Source organism: Sander vitreus, chromosome 19 (assembly GCF_031162955.1).
Source record: "Sander vitreus isolate 19-12246 chromosome 19, sanVit1, whole genome shotgun sequence".
NCBI lineage: Eukaryota > Metazoa > Chordata > Actinopteri > Perciformes > Percidae > Sander > Sander vitreus.
Window position 1 is genome coordinate 5204737 of NC_135873.1, and position 17609 is coordinate 5222345.

Consider the following 17609-nt stretch of genomic DNA (forward strand, 5'->3'; position numbering starts at 1 on the left):
ACCTTAAACACTGTGTCCTTGTCTCAACTATCCGAAACCAACACGTAATATGTAAACACACAAAAAAGGGCCTTTTTGGACATTGATCCATTTATTTGGCTGCCTTTTGTGCGACTCCAGGGATTCCACCAGTCTGGTCATCAGGCTGGCTTCTCAGGCTAAGGAGGTTGTCGGGGTCAGTTTATGATGCTGATCACATGATGGCTGAGCAGACTAACCCTACTCCAACTGGGCTGATCCATAGTGTTCTAGCAGGATGCCTCTAAACCTCTCTGATCTGATTTGCTCAACAGTAGTAGAGTAGACCTGATACAGGGGAATGAAGGGTCGGTTGTTAGACTGGAAACCTTAAATTTCTCCACCCATTATACACAGAAACCTCCTGAACAAGCAGTTGTCTGCTGGCAATTTCCCACCTCTTTCATCATAGTAACACAGGAAAGCCACATCAAATTCATTCAGGGAAGTGGTGATTATTGACGGTCAGTAAGCCTGAATGCGCACTGATGCGGCTGTTATCCCTGCTGCAGGCTGAACAGAATTGCCACGTCACTTTACTAATGCACAAGGGAAAGAAACCGAAGCCATATTTGTACGTGTGTGTCTTTTGTCTGCATGCCTGCTAAACCGCTGGAACGTGATGCTGGCGATGTGTTCGTATATACAGTACCTGTTGGTTTCTGTTTTCCGTGGCGTCACCATTGCTTGGCTCCGCACTCTGATGGGGGGTCAGTAGTGCAGCATCAGCAGGAGTTTTGATTTATTGCGTCAGTCAAATCCTTCGTTTTCTTACTGGAAGTTGAAAATGTTCCCTCCTTAATAAGCCACATCGATTCTGTTCCTACTTGTGAGATGGAATTTTTGCAATAGTTACTGCAGTGAAGAGCCGCAGTCTTATCTTTGTTGTTGTCTTCATAACCGACACCACTATTTTTCTTCATCGAACATTTTTTGCCTGGCAGCAGACTTTGCAGAAATCTAACTTAATAATTTTTTTTTTTTTTTTCCCACCTTTCTCCTGAGTCAGTCCATGAATGACCTAGAGTGGCCCTTGAGGGACAGAAATCCCACTGACAAGTATTTTTGGTGATATTTTCCGATTATTTAGCATTTTTTTTTAACGTTTTCTCAAAGTCAGTTGGCCAAAATTAGATAACTTAATGTCAGTTTGAGATTTGATCATGTTAACTACAATGTAATTTGGCATTATAAACATTCTCAATTGTAGATGCTCCGTATGAACTGGGTAGTGCTTTTTTGAATAAATAAATACGGTATATTAAATCAAATCTTTATTGTCCATTATGGAGCATACACCAAGAAAACGGCAGTTATTACCATCACCATCTCATTAAATGGGTGGTTGGGGAGGTCTTTTAAGAAATCAATATACACTGCAGTGTCTTCAGTCCATATAAATCCTTGTGATTATTCAGCAAAACATGTTGGCTCTCTTTTTGTCTTGACTTATACTGGAACAGGTAGTTCAGTCCCTTCAGAGCAAGTTTTATTATGTCAGCACTTCTGTCAGCAAAAGTCACTGCATCCAGCATAGTTTTATACCCTGTTCTGTTCTCTTGACCCAGTTGTTTTAGACTAAGAGACCCTCCCAGCAGCCTGATGGACAAGGTGCATCATCATGCTCATTAGGTCTTCTTCATCTGTTCATTATCTGTGTAGGTAGGTACACAGCTTTCAAAAAAGGTTGAAGATGGGAGTTGGTCTCTTTTAAATTTTTCGCCGGAAGTAATTGTGTAACTGAAATTGTATCCCAGCATGCATTTTGAATCTACCAAGCTTGGATGGCGGAGGATATGAAACAGACTCAGAACTGTCATTTTCGTTATACAACTCAATTATCAGTAATAGTTGTACGCAATAAATCAACTCATTAGACTTTGAATGTATGGTTGATTTCTCAAAGTAATGCCTGGATGAAAATTTACTCAGACGTTTGCAGTGATGTGGAGATCCGCTAGCTAGCCTGGTGGTCATCCCTTTGTGGAACTGTTGCATGTAATATTTGTTGCTGCAAAAGTGGTTTGGCTGATGGGAAATTAGATTTTGGCCTGAGTCTCGTTCTTGGGAGAATGGACGCTCAGGTTCAAGTTGCCACGTTCAATCTCTGAAGGACGTGAGTTGGAACTTTGTGTACTCTGTAATGAGAAAGGCCTAATGTCAGTTAAACTGCAATTGCTATGGAACTGTGCCAGTAGTGGTTGCTACTAGCAACAAAATGTTCAACTGAAACCAGTTACTGGTTGGTCATTAAAAAGTGAATAAATACCAATTTTTCCTCAGTAAACCTAAATTCAAAGCATGCCACACATTTCTCAAGGGTTGCTGTAGGTCTTGCTTTTTTTGACTGAAATAGCTCTTGTGCTTAATGTATGCAGATGTACAAACTGATGACTTAAAGGAAAGTTGATTGTATAAACATGAAAACCGTATGAGAAACGCACAGCCCATAGTTTTATACACACACACACACACACACACACACACAAACGTCCAAATTGTAGCCGTCTTCTAAAATTAAAATGGAGAATGATAGCTTCAGTCTCCCTGCCAAGTCTGACACTCTTACTGCTGCTGACTCCACAACAGTAGCTTACACACTCTCGTTCCCCTTTCTCCTTTCAGAACAGGATGTGTATATGCTGGTCAGATGAAAGCTACATTTGGCCATTTTGTACCTGCTTCTTACAGAAATTCTCAAAGTGTTATCGACGTATTTCTTCTTTCTCACATCCCATCTAACATCAAAGGCAGTGATATGAGCTTTCAAAGGCTGTGTCATGGCCCACATTAATAATGGAGGGAACAGGATTTATTATCTGCTTAGGGCTCAGTTATGATACAAATGTGGCTTTATTCCTAACTGAAATGTTTATTTGATTCTCGCTGCTTATAATCTTTCTTGCCTGCTGTGGATTCATTTTTGGTGCACTGAGTTGTGTAGCTCATTTATTATATGGTAATACATGTGTATTGTTATAGCAGTGCAGTGTAGTAATGCTAGGAAAGGATGCAAATGCGTGGTGCCATTTAATGATCTGTTTCATGGCTCTGGTTGGGGATTTTATTTATTTATTTTTAAAGCAGATCACAGAGGGTTAACCGCTATGAATAAGGACTTGTTTGATAGTCATCATGGCCCTGCCCCAGTTGTAGTTAGGAGATTTAAAACGTATTGTGGACTGGAATGTGTATGTTTGCTGTTCAAATGGCCTCAATATTATCCATGGTGTGTCATTTCATTGGCATTTCTCTCGCCCACGTTTCTGTATTCACACCTTTATCTTCGGCAGTGTAAGTTTGTTTTGTTTTATGTTGTTACAGATTACACCAGTCACAAAATGGCATGCAGGGTGGGAAATTAACATTCCCTTTGATTGTTGTCTTAAGTACCACTTTGGCAGGAAACCAACAATCATTGTGTTTTTAAAAAAAGTTAAATTAAATTATACCTAAAGTTAAATTTATCTGCTAAACCAGTTGAATTTGTACCCTCGGTAACATCATCTGCTGCCAACAGTCGCATTGCCAGACCACAGCACTGCAGAGGAGGGTCAGGCTAGAGCACACAGCATTCCGGGATAGGAGAAAAAGTGCTCTGGTTTATTGGCACTTCTTTAAACCAATCACAATCGTCTTGGGCGGTGCTAAGCGGAGGACACAGGTTACAGTGTGCTCAGTGCTTTCACAGAGCAGAGACAGGCCCAGCAGCAGTGCATGAGCTGTCATTTGTCATCTTTTGGCTTCTCTTTTGTTTCATTTGGCGTGTCACATTTACCGTTAGCACAGCAATTAAACACATTTTCACATGATTAATCTGATATTGCTGAATGTACACAGACAGGAAAAGAAGTTGTACTTGTGACTGTGTTGCTGATGAAGTGTCACATATTTGAGTCGCCACAGGTGGGATGATTAGGCTCAGCTTTACTGTCAATTTCAAATACCAGAGGACGGGGTCTCCCTAATTTATGTGTGTTATTTATTTATAACACATTTTGTGCCAGACTAAACATGTGGCAGTGCATTTTAAAGTTGATGAGGGGGGCTCTTATACTTGAATATTTACTTACTGAATTATGAGGATAATTATGAAGATTTTTATTATCCCCTTGTTGACTCAAAACTGTATTACAAAATATAACCGTTTTCACTTTTGTTTTATGAAACACATTTATCATCATGCAGCCAGGAAAGGCAAATGGCAGCCATGCAAATCCTGTTAAGTTCTCCAGATAATAGGCAGAGAGAATTAGCGCTTCGGCGTGTGTGTTGAATTTGTGCATCCAGCCAGACGATATCAGACCTAACCAGAGACATTCAATGTCTAATGACGGTCTTATGAGCAAAGTCACTATAAAAAATCTATTCATTATCAGTACAATCTTCTAAAGGGCAGGGGACAACGTTTGCTTTGTATTTTTTACTAACTCATGTGGAAGTCATTACTGAACTAACTGTTCATTGCCGATACAATCAGACCAGCGCTAATGAGACTGTCAAACATCCAAGTAGTTAAACGTGTTTATGCTTAAAAGGACGGGGGATTTAAATACAATTTAAATATCATTCACTTAGACTGGCTTGTGCAGAAAGAGCTTTTAGTAGAAGTTGCTGATTGAAAGCTTTAATGTTGAAAAAGATCATCTGCAGACACGCACATCCACTGAACATAGTGATCTGCATCTCACACCAGAGCAAGAACAATAAACACTGTAACTGCTCTGTCAAGGTGCCCATGTGCAGCTTACTTAACCCCAAATGCTCCAGTGAAGGTGTGACTGTGTTTAAGTGTGGATAAAATATTACCTCAGGGTATTTCAGTGGAGTTTACTCATCCAAATGATCCAGCATTGCAGATAAACCTCCACTTAGTTTATTGTTGTTGTAGAGGAGGTGATAGACTGCAGGCCTTACAGGGATTTCTCAGAGTAGCTGTGTCATTATCTCTCAGCGGTGACTGTGCGTTTATGTCTGCAGTGTTTCTGATGGGCCAGATAATCGAGGAGATTAATCTCCAACCGCAGCCAGCTCCTTCTCTTTAAGATGTGCGGCAGAGCAGCTTGGCCAAACCATTACATCACAAGCTTTTCTTTTTTGTTTTCAGAGACAGATGACTTGCCAAATAAAGTTCAGATGTAAAGCAAGCTCTCATGTACTTACTCTTTTTCTCTGTCTTTTTCTACAGGGTCTAACTACGTCATGTCTAACGGGGGCGGGGCACCTAGCAGCACCACCCACCTGTTGGACTTCCTAGAGGAGCCCATCCCTGGTGTGGGGACCTACGACGACTTCCACACCATCGACTGGGTCCGTGAGAAGTGCAAGGACCGCGAGAGGCACCGCAAGGTGAGGAGACTGAGGCTGGCAACCTTTTAACCTTAGAGGTCTCAGTATACTTTAAACAGGCTAGTTCATACGACAACAAGTCAGTTTGTAGCACTTTTCGCATGACCAACTAAGGGTAACACAATGAATGTCTTCCAGGAGAGACTGAAAATGTTCGCCGTTGTCCTCATATTTCAACAGTCAAATCTCTGATCGGCTTTTCACTTTTCACACCTTCCAGTGTGGCTGTTCGTAACAACACACTTTTGATTTCCAACGCAGTCGGACAACACGTTGAACAAACTACTTCTTTTGTAGTATAACCCCCTCCTTTAGGCAATCTAACAGGCACTTTGTCTGAAGCATACTGAGGCTTTTGGCTTTAAAACATCGGTTTTTGAAAACACTTCTCACAATGAGGTTATAATAGAAGATTCAGATTGATACTCGGCTCTCTGAAGTATCCTCGTGGCTCAGCCTATTTTCAGTTCATAAAGCCACATTAGCTGATGTCAGTGAAAAATCCTCTGCTGCACAGAAATGAATGTCTTACAAACTTCCTGTGGAGCAACACTTTGTTTTGGATTGCACAAACTGATTCTACGAACTGGGTAGTTATGTAAGATCAGCAGTTTTACCCTAAATGGCTTAACAGAGGGGGAAAATAGCCCGACATCTGACAGAAAACTAAACTTCATGAACAGAAGAGCCAGGGATGGATATTAAAATGATTTAATATGAAAGTGTTCTGCTTCAAAATTCTGATTATTTGAGCAAACCACTACTTTTAAGATATTATTGTATTGCAGAAATCTAGTTTGTCAAGAAATAAATTCCTGTGGTCCACTAACCAGCTTGATTTGGAGCTTTCAACTATATCTTACAGTTTTCATTAGCATGAACTCATGAATGAACCAGAGTGAGTGAACAAACAATAGACTGCTGGCTTCCTGCCAGACATCTCCAAGTCACGGATACAACCTCTCTCTGCCAACACTTTTATCCAAATATTGACACAACGTTACAGCCCGCTTTTCATAAGTGATTTAGTACGGGACTTGCATGAGAATTTTAATGTTATTTGAATACTTTATCAAACATTTGTTTTTATAACCTGGTCTTACCTGCCTTACAGGAATGTTATCGTTTTATTGAAGCAACAGTGGAAATCCTGCCACTTGAGTAGATTACTGAATTGCTTATCATTGGGGAGTAGTTATAAACCTACTTGCATATTATTTTGATACTTGTTCATCTAATTACACTTTTCTTATGTTTAGTAAATATAGTTTTCTGTTATTCATGTATTTAATTTAGCTTTTTTTGTGTGTGTTTTTAGATTAACAGTAAGAAAAAGGAGTCAGCATGGGAGTTCACAAAGAGCCTGTACGATGCCTGGTCTGGGTGGCTGGTGGTGACGCTCACTGGCTTGGCCTCAGGTAACACACAATGCACACACACAATGCACACACACAATGCACACACACAATGCACACACACAATGCACACAATGCACACACACACACACACACACACACACACACACACACGGCCGTTATCTTTTCTGCTGGGGACTCTCACATGCTTTGCCTCAGGCAGCTCATCTCAGTCTTTCTCTTGGTCTCACTCCATCTTTTGCTCTCATTTAACCACAAACAGAAGCACTTTGTGATATGTGTTTAATTGACAATTAGTCACTTAGACACAAATCCATGGGAAAATAGGGTTCAGGTTGAAAAATACTGAAATTCCCCTTTAAGTTGCTTTAATGTTGTATTTTTGTATTTTCCTTCGATACTTTGACGTTTACAGAATTAGGTGTACCTTGCTGTTTTGAATTGATGTCAGGCTCGTAGCATTGCGGTAGCATAACTAGCAAGCTAACTGCCTCTGCGTCTCTTTTTCTATTTTCTCTCTCCTCCCTGCCTTCACCTCTTCGCCCCTCTTTTCCTTCCTGGTTCCCTCCTCCTCCTGCCAGGTGCTTTGGCTGGCCTGATTGACATTGTTGCTGATTGGATGAACGACCTGAAGGAGGGCGTGTGTCTGAGCGCCATGTGGTTCAACCACGAGCAGTGCTGCTGGACTTCCAATGAGACCACCTTCGCTGAGCGGGACAAGTGTCCTCAGTGGAAGAGCTGGGCTGAGCTAATACTGGGGCAGGCCGAGGTAGAATAGCACAGGCACATGCTCGACGTCCTCCATGTTTACCTGTTGTTGGGAAAATGTACATTTGCATAATTCACATCAGTATAACATGTCAGACTTACTCCTCTGCTGCTTTCAGTTATGATGCGGTTTAATCACTAATTATTTACACCTTTTTATTGCTATCATGCTATCCTCAGTTACAATTCAACACTTTTAGCAGTGCTGTTTCACATTAAAAGCCCACCAGCGGTTAATTGCGGTTAAAGAAAGAGACGGCGATACTTAGAAAATGTTGCGGTTAGACAATTATGCAATTTATTTGCAATAGCTGACCCGCGACAAAAAGAAGGGACGATTGAAAATAATTTGCGAATGAAAACTGTATTTCGGTTAAAAAGTCAATGGAGAAAGAAACAGTGCTCAGCGATCATTTACATCCATACTCCACACAACACACACACACACGCATGCCTTTCTTCTCACATTACATGTATGCTTTTTCGTACTAGTTAGTTTCAAGGTGTTGACTCTTTTACCTCTCACCTCTCTGCAGGGACCCGGCTCGTACATCATGAACTACTTCATGTACATCTACTGGGCTCTGTCCTTCGCCTTCCTGGCTGTCTGTCTGGTCAAGGTGTTCGCTCCCTACGCCTGCGGCTCTGGGATCCCTGAGGTGAGGAAAATGGCGCTTTTACAAAACCTTTTCAGGTACATTTGGAACCTACTTGCAGCTGCATGCAGGGGCCATTTCGAAACCTCTCCTTGGTGGTGCATTGAAGTTTTTGTGTGAAACTCCAACATCCAAGAGAGTTGTTTTTCATGCATCAATTCAAACATTTCTTTTAAGAGGTTTTGACAGTCAGTCAAGTTTGTTCAGTCACACAGCCCCAAACTACTTTTTGCCACATAAGTTTTTTCATCAACTTTAATGAGGTTAGCAGGCTATCTTTCTTTGTGCCTGAGTGTCTTTCCTGTCTCTCTTTTTCAGAGTGAGTGAAGGAGCCTTTGTAGGATTTATGCAGATTATTGATGTGCTGTTTTATCTCTCAGTTCTCTCATTCTCTCATGTCCAATCAATTTGCTCTGGGTGTCAGAAGCTCAAAGTAGCACATGAAATAGAAAACCTATAAATCTCTGTAGCTGCCTCTAACTCTCCATGAAACTGATCTAATGCGCTCTCCGGAATCCTCACAGCGTGTTTTCATGCTACTGGGGTTTCCCTTTTAATCTTGAAGTGGCTTAATATAGTTAATTCAGTGGGCAGCAGGGAGATGTGACAGGTTTGAAAAAAAATAAACATTTAAGTGAGCGCTCTGAGCTTTCAAAAAATGTTCTAGAAAGCTGGAACTGCATTGCCAAGTTAAGTGTTAATGGAGACTTTGAACATGTTGACAGTAACAGAATAGAGAAAAAGATCAGGAGGTAGAGATGCAGCTAAAGCAAAACCTGAGTGAAATTCTTTAAAAAGACTGAAAAAGCATCTCTAAAATATTGTATTAGTAGTTGGGGTTGAGTGTGAGAGAGAGAGATAGATAGATAGATAGATATATATATAGATATATATATAGATATATATATATATATATATATATATATATATATATATATATATGACATCACTAATTAATCACTTCCTCTTTACCCGCCCCTCTGTCCCCAGATCAAGACCATCCTGAGTGGGTTTATCATCCGGGGATACTTGGGCAAGTGGACCCTGATGATCAAGACCATCACTCTGGTGCTGGCTGTGGCGTCTGGCCTCAGCCTGGGGAAGGAGGGTCCCCTGGTCCACGTGGCCTGCTGCTGTGGGAACATCTTCTCCTACCTCTTCCCCAAGTACAGCAAGAACGAAGCCAAGAAACGAGAGGTGAGAGAAGATTATTCCATTGATAAATTGTCTGACATTCTTTGATGTCCCCCTGGTATTCTAATATAATGAAAATATGACCCCATCAGCTGAGTTGTGTTTGTTTTGTCCTCTCAGGTTCTCTCTGCTGCATCGGCGGCTGGGGTTTCTGTTGCTTTTGGAGCCCCAATTGGAGGAGTGCTCTTCAGCTTGGAGGAGGTACAGCACATGTTGTGGTAGACTGTTGAACTGACCAGAAATGACTCCTGAAGCATCACTTTCATGCTCCAAAATCACAACATAATGCCCAGTGTAAATGGCAGGATGAAGCATTAAAGTGAACATCTCTTCTCTCTCTCTCTCCTAAAGGTGAGCTACTACTTCCCTCTCAAGACGTTGTGGCGCTCCTTCTTTGCCGCCCTGGTGGCAGCCTTCGTCCTGCGCTCCATCAACCCGTTTGGTAACAGCCGTCTGGTACTGTTCTACGTGGAGTACCACACGCCATGGTACCTGTTTGAGCTCATCCCTTTCATTCTTCTGGGAGTTTTTGGAGGCCTCTGGGGCGCCTTCTTCATCCGAGCCAACATCGCTTGGTGTCGGCGGCGCAAGTCGACACGCTTCGGCAAGTACTCTGTCTTCCTTCATGATTCAAAGTGGGATATGTCAGCCAGCTCAGGTGTGGAGGTAGTTGTTGGAATTGATAGGGCTGTCTGGGAGATCACGGTCAGCTGTTGCATGCTCTGCATCAGCAGAGAGAAATGAAATGCTAGCGTGATTTAAAAGGTTGAGGATGACAGCTTTATCATTTCTCTCATCTTTAACGTTCTGAGCATTATGGAGCAAAGATGAATGGCTAAGCACATTACAATTCTCTATAAGCAGCTATTAGAAACACTTAAAGTGGAAAGAAAGGGGCATGTTGAGAGGTTTCCGGGGGCTCCTGTTTTAGCAGACACAACTTTGATAGTTGTAATTTCCCCATCCTCCCACAATCTGACATGTTGCTTTATCCCTCTCTTCAGGCAAGTATCCGGTGTTGGAGGTCATCTTTGTGGCAGCCATCACAGCTGTGGTTGCTTTCCCAAACCCGTACACTCGTCAGAACACCAGCGAGCTGATAAAGGAGCTGTTCACCGACTGTGGGCCGCTGGAGTCTTCGCAGCTCTGCCAGTACCGCAGCCAGATGAATGGCAGTAAGGCCTTCACCGACAACCCCAACCGGCCGGCAGGGCCCGGCGTCTACGCTGCCATGTGGCAGCTCTGCCTGGCGCTCATCTTCAAAATCATCATGACTATATTCACCTTTGGACTCAAGGTGATCCCTGGATAGTCTTTCCTAACAGGGCAGATGCTTCACCCTGCATGTCTTTATCAACACTAAAACCACTTCCTGTTTCTCATCCTTAGGTACCGTCAGGCTTGTTCATCCCCAGCATGGCTATTGGGGCGATCGCAGGGCGAATCGTTGGCATCGCCGTGGAGCAGCTGGCCTATTATCACCACGACTGGTTCTTGTTCAAAGAGTGGTGTGAGGTGGGAGCAGACTGCATCACTCCAGGGCTCTACGCCATGGTGGGGGCCGCGGCATGTCTGGGTGAGTCAGCATATAACAACGTTATAGTAGATAAAAATGGTAGGTTAGTTGGTCAGCATTGCCCCCTGTTTATGTTGATGCTTGTTTATTAGTAATCAGTGCCGGGGGTGGGCAATATGTGAAATATACCGTGAGACAATAGAAATGTGTTAACCCTCACATATTTTGCTACACTGTTTATACTGCTGTCCCTTTAATATCTTGCTTTATTAGAAAATTGTTGGGCTAGTCCATGAGCAGGACTGGATTTACAGGATTTTTGCTTTAATAGGATGAGTTAGCTTGTTTTTGCAGTTATTTTCTTCACTAGACTAGACAACAAATCACATCCCCATCAGGTTATTTTATCAGTAGGGGGATTCTCAATTGACTTTCTTTACTATACCATAAAATAGGAGTGGCACGGTTCACAAAACCCACGGTTCGGTTCGTATCACGGTTTTAGGGTCACGGTTTTCGGTTCTGTACGGTTCTTGTTATTTTTTCTTTTAATCTTTAACTCTCCAGAAATATACTTCAGCATATGATATATATATATATATATATATATATATAAATACATAAATTAGCATATTGAATGCATGTTTATTTCTGCTGTCATCATAGGTAACATGAAATCCAAAATGTTCCCACACACCAGACTTATACGACGCTGGTGCATACTCCAGCTCCAGGCAGCCTTCCTTATCTCTCCCACTTGACATTTCTACATGTGACGTGACCTGCAGCACTCCACACTCCACTTGAAGAGCGGTCAGCTCGGTTCGCCGCCTCTCACAATCTGACGAAAATCTTTTAAACTGACCTTTGTCGATCAAAAAAGCAGACAGATTCAGCAACTGCATGGCCTATTTCTCGCTTAAAATGTTTTCAGAAACACGTTTCGGTGAACCATTTTCGTAAAATACAAGATCGTATTCAGAACGAGACGCCATTAGAGTCTGTTTTGAAATTCGGTAGCAGCATTCGTCCAATCAGCTGCCATGTGTTGCGCTTGTCACGCTCATCCCGCTCGTCATTTCCGGTAAGTGTTTTAACATAGTTGTCGAAAGTGGGCACTACGGCAGTAAGTGGTTAGTGCACATTAACAGTGTATTGACGAACCGTGCGACACACACACGAGCGAACCGAACGGTTCGGATGGTTTTTCAACCGTACCACCCCTACCTTAAAACATATCACTATTAAGATATACAATTACTTGTGATCAAAGGTCCAACCTTTGTTTTTCCTTTTGCAAAATGTATACCTCTGCAGAATAAACCTAAAAGATTAAATTACTGTTTCTTAAATTGTTCACCATGTCATTCACTTGGTTTCCATTGCACAATCTTCTAGAAACTACAAATTAAATGATGTTACATCATGTGATCACTTGATTAAAAGACAACTGACAAATGTAGGTTTCGTACAGCAGACAAGTAAGGTTTTCACTGGAGTGGTGACACAATTTAAAAATAAGATTATTTATTGACCTAATGCCTTACTAAGATAGATGGTTTTGAACTGCAACCCAAGGATATATACTCAGCTTTTTTTCATAAAGCTGCCCCTGTGTTTTTATTAAGTCAAATTCCTTAAAATACAACCTTTTGTTTCTTTTTGTGTAGATGAGTGTTTATGTCCATTTCTTATTCTCTGATCTCTCTTCAGGCGGTGTAACCCGTATGACTGTCTCCCTGGTCGTCATTGTTTTCGAGCTGACCGGTGGGTTGGAGTACATCGTCCCCCTCATGGCTGCCGTCATGACCAGCAAATGGGTGGGCGACGCGTTTGGCCGTGAGGGAATCTACGAAGCCCACATCCGTCTGAACGGTTACCCCTTCCTTGACGCCAAGGAGGAATTCACACACATCACACTGGCCAGAGAGGTGATGAGGCCTCGACGCAGCGACCCGCCCTTAGCGGTGCTGACGCAGGACGACCTGACGGTGGAGGAGCTGCAGAGCACTATCAATGAAACCAGTTATAATGGTTTCCCTGTGATAGTGTCCAAGGAGTCCCAGAGGCTGGTGGGCTTCGCTCTGCGCAGAGACATCACTATCGCTATCGGTAACTAAATTCTTTCTCTTACATTTCAGTCTAAAATGTGAGAACAGTAAGAAAGCACCAGAATGGTGAAGAAAATGGCACACTGAATCACCAAAGTGACAAACTGGGACGTGTTATTACATGGTTAAGCATCCTTAAGCAAGACACTGAACTTCAAATCGCTCTGTGTGAATACATGGGGAAAAGTATTTTGGACAAAAGCATCTGCCAAATGATTGTAAAGTAATAAAAAGGTACAATATTTTGATCATAATGTCTTTTCTTGTTCCTTTCTCAACAGAAAATGCTCGTCGCAAGCAGGAGGGCATCATGTTGAACTCCAGGGTGTACTTCACCCAGCATGCACCCACCCTGCCGGCCGACAGCCCTCGACCCCTCAAACTGCGCTCCATCCTGGACATGAGCCCTTTCACCGTTACCGACCACACCCCCATGGAGATCGTGGTGGACATCTTCAGAAAGATGGGGCTGCGCCAGTGCTTGGTCACTCACAACGGGTAAGTAGGAATTCAAAATAGTCTTAGGAGGAAGGATGTGCTGTAAGAACAGAAGGTGAATCCTTCTCACAACCTTCTTTCTTGTGTTGTTATGATTGACTTAGTCTGAGGTCGAAAAACTTTGCACAAACGCATGTACACTCTGTCCGGTGTTGCATGGGCTCTAAAATGCCTGGATTTACCCTGTAATCTGCATGGCCTGGCCTAACCGCTGTGCTGCACTTCCTTTACCCCCCTACTGGCAATAATAGACAGTCTCCTGACAGACTGAGCTGCAAAAACTAACTACATAACAGGTATCATGTTGGGGAATCACAGTGATATTAACTTTACTGTCGGTGAAAATGAATGTGGCATGATGGATCAGACTCCAGTCTAGGTTTTTCAGTTTCAAGTTTTGCAAAGAGCCACCTGCTGGTGTGATGTAGGAATTACAAGACTGGTTGTGTTAAATACTCCTCGATTCACACATCACTTCTCTGATTGCCGTTACAATCACCAAAGAGCAGCTGTGCAGCAGTGTTTGTTTTCATTTACATCTTTATGTTTAACTTTGTTTACTATTTGAAGGATAAGGCTGGCGTTATTATGTGTTTTAACTTACTGTCAACAAATCTCATGAAAAGACCAAAAATGTTAGTTCATCTAACAGATCTTTTTTCAACTTCCCTATCCTGTCTGTGGCACTCAGTCCCAAGCTCATTTGCTTCTACTCAAGAAGTAACTCTTTAGAAACAGGTCACAAATATATAGATGTATTATTCCTCTAAGGGCTAAGTCATTTCCTAAAACAGCTGGGCACTGCGTTTTTTAATGTGGACTATTTTCTAGTGGATGAAACGGCAGGACGGGGTATACTACAGTGCCCATATTTATTCAAATTCTATTACATGTCATCCAGTGCAACAGCGTGCAAGATTGATGTGTTTTTAATAGATTCTGGAACAATGGGATATAGAGCTTTGGATAGACAGACACTAGGATTAATTCCCTGTTGGTTTTGTTTTTTTCATGTGATTTATTGACATAAAAGAAAAGAAATATCACCAGCCTTACCTTTTAACATTTGCCATGTTTCCATCCAAAACTTGCACACTTTTTAAATGAAATTTCCGAAAATCTGCAAAATAAAATGCAAATGACTGTGCAATTCTGTCATGTGAATATTGGGAGTAACAGGTGGTGGTGCTAATCCCTCAGTCAGGAGCCATTAAATCATCCCTGAAGGTTGCAACAAGATGACGTAATTAAAAGAATGCCAGTCAAACCTCTAACTTAAAAAGAGAGACATAATAGATGAGTGACATACTATCACCATAACCAATGTGAAATTAATTTATAACAGTTTTGTTGTTTGTGTGTAATTTTGAGTTATATATTATGTTAATGTTAAGTTATCTGTTTAATATTTTAAGTTGCACCCTGTTATGTATGTTTTTGTGCTGCTGCTGTCTGTCTCTCTCTTCTGTTTTTTGTTAGTCATTCGTTGTTGTTGTTGTTGTGTTTGGGCAGTTTACCGAGTAACGGGTGTGTGTTTCAGGAATGTGTTGGGCATCATCACAAAGAAGAATATATTAGAGCATCTGGAGGAGCTCAAGCAGCACACGGAGCCCTTGGTGACTAGCCCCGCCCCTTTATACATGTGACTCCTCCCCCCACTTTCGCACCTGTCTCTTACAGCTGGAACACACTGCACGCATAAGCACAGCTATTTTTTATTTCGGTGCCCATGTTATCCAATTTGTCCAGCCACACCGGGCACGTAGCGTCCGCGTAGCGTCCGCGTAGGCCTGCGCGCTGCAGCAATAGTTTTGGCATCTCCTCTATTTGTTGCGCGATATGCGAGCGTATGTGTCAAGCCAGGCAGGTAATCACATACAGGAAGACCACAGTGCAGCTGGATATTTTACCAAAATAAAACAGCCAGGTTTATGGTGATTTTGGCTGTCTTGACTTTTCACAGTGAGACACGCGATCAGGCACACGGAGAGACTGACACACACACACACACACACACACACACTACAATTACCACAGTTTCCACAGTTTCCCCTCTCATCCTGTCTCTTTCTATCGGAGAGAGAGAGAGAGCCGTGACTGGCGCATAGAAATATGCATCCAGTATGAATGGCCAGGCGCACAATCAGGCACGTATCTAGGCTACGCGACACTTACGCGTGCGGTGTGTTCCAGCTGTTAGGCTCCGCCTCTTAAAAGGGCTGCATGAAACTTGGTGTGAAAAACTGTTGACAGTTCCCGGCTAAACATTAAGCCTTCCTTTTTTTTTCTTCTTTCACTTACTGCACTTCACCTCTCATGCAGTCGTTCAACATCTGTAGATAGACCTCCATCTTCATCGCTGGTAGCAGTTGCTGTTTTGGAGTCATTGTATATAGAAGTCCTTTCTTGTGTTTTTCTGGGTCCTGTAATGTTGGACCTCTATGGGAACTGTCACCCACATCACTCCAGAGCCCCTTTCAGACATGTGCTTAATTACAGAAATATGCCAGCAATTCAACATGTTGATGTTAAAGTTATTTTATTGTGAAATTTGTAACATGTCCGTAAAATTTCTCGGGTTCAGCTAAGCTGAATTGAATGCCATCACATGAAGGCTGAAGCCTCACCACAAATTAACCTACACAGAATTTAAATGTCTTGTTCCACACTCTAGGAACACTGTAATAAATTAGTCCTAAGTATCATCTTATACACAAAACTTTGATGCTTTACTTTTTAGCCAACGTGGATGAAAGACCTAAGAGTGCTATTGACAAAATCATAAAACCTACTGAGCTCGCATGCCAACACACGCACAAAAAAAAGCAAGTAAGAGGACCTTGAGTTGCGATTGTTTTGTCAAACTACCATTGTCCAGGTCAAGATTAAAATAAAATATGTTTAGTGAGCCATGAAACACTGTGATTGAGCCAGTTTTAATAGGTTGTAGAGAACTTCTAGTGTCAGATCAGTATTTAAAAATGTGTATTCTTTGATATTTCTTCCCCTTGTGGTGAGAAAGAGTCTACAGTCAAAAAGGTTTACATACAGCATGTGAGCAAATTGAGCACTGTCTACTTGTAGGCTATAAAACAGGCTGCTAAATCCTTTCTTTTATTTGATGAATTATGACATTGATGTTAAATATATTCAGAAATTTGGGTTGATAAGACCAGAGAGAAGCTGAGGCGAGCTTCCCGAACCATTTAATTAATTAAGACACATAGATTAACAGTCTTTCAAAATAAGTTTTAAAAGACAACTTTTCTTCCTTCATATCATTATAGTAGCCATTATGGGTCATTTATGTAAAGGAGGTCTAATGTAAAGCTCTAAAAAAAAGTTTTTAAGTTGTGAAATGACAAATCCTCATTTGATCCTTTACTCTATAAATATCAATTAGTTTAACAGGTAGATGAAACTAGCACTGTTAACCGTTTCCATGTCTGAAAAGGGCTCTGTAGAGTCCCAGAGCGAGTGCAGCTTTGCAACTCATCCCCATCAAACTGCCTTTGTACCTTCTGCAGCTCTGCTTAGTGTTAGTGTGTCAGCTGCATCATGCATACATCTTGTTTTTTTCTGATTTATAGTAACCACATAGCTTAGATGTGTTTTGATATCGTTTCCGGTTATATGCTGTATAATTGAGATTCAGCAGTAGATATAATTTCTCAGCATGTCTGCAGTCATGTAACCATGATGCCTGATGTGTGTTTCCCATCTTCCTCTCCCAACAGTAGTTCGTCATTTCATTTTGAGAATTCACCCACCCTCAATTTTCTACCTTCATTAACGACTGCTTTTTCTTCTTTTTTGTTTTGTTTTTGAAAACCCTCGCCTCTCGACCCTACCGTTTCGCCCTGGGTCTCCACAGATTGACGACATCTGAACCATCGCCTTAACAACCACTTGGCGAGTAGCTAGCCGCCTTGGGAGAGCGGACCACCGTTGTTTCAATACTTTTTAGAGAGTGGTGTTTAGTTATAAGTAGGCAGGGAGAGAGAGATCTCTAGTGCTATGATTCATTCCCATATTCCCCTCATTCTGTAGTGCTAGTGAGCGCTGTGGTGCAGTGACGTTGTTGTGTTGATTGATGCTGGTAGTCACCAGGCTAGTTAGTGTG

At 41.9% G+C, this 17609-nt stretch overlaps 1 protein-coding gene across 2 annotated transcripts in view; it reads left to right on the plus strand.

Annotated features, from left to right (window-relative positions):
• clcn3 (chloride channel 3) overlaps positions 1 to 17609 on the plus strand; it is a 37787-nt gene that overhangs the window by 13866 nt on the left and 6312 nt on the right. The window contains exons 3-14 of one of the 2 annotated variants that reach the window (XM_078276447.1): positions 5207 to 5367; positions 6686 to 6785; positions 7325 to 7512; positions 8048 to 8170; positions 9158 to 9364; positions 9482 to 9562; positions 9713 to 9965; positions 10366 to 10658; positions 10751 to 10937; positions 12591 to 12989; positions 13270 to 13486; positions 15027 to 15102. In XM_078276447.1, coding sequence (XP_078132573.1) covers positions 5207 to 5367; positions 6686 to 6785; positions 7325 to 7512; positions 8048 to 8170; positions 9158 to 9364; positions 9482 to 9562; positions 9713 to 9965; positions 10366 to 10658; positions 10751 to 10937; positions 12591 to 12989; positions 13270 to 13486; positions 15027 to 15102 — 2285 coding nt within the window. The remainder of the gene's footprint in view (positions 1 to 5206; positions 5368 to 6685; positions 6786 to 7324; positions 7513 to 8047; positions 8171 to 9157; positions 9365 to 9481; positions 9563 to 9712; positions 9966 to 10365; positions 10659 to 10750; positions 10938 to 12590; positions 12990 to 13269; positions 13487 to 15026; positions 15103 to 17609) is intronic. The other variant, XM_078276448.1, reaches the window with a different exon arrangement.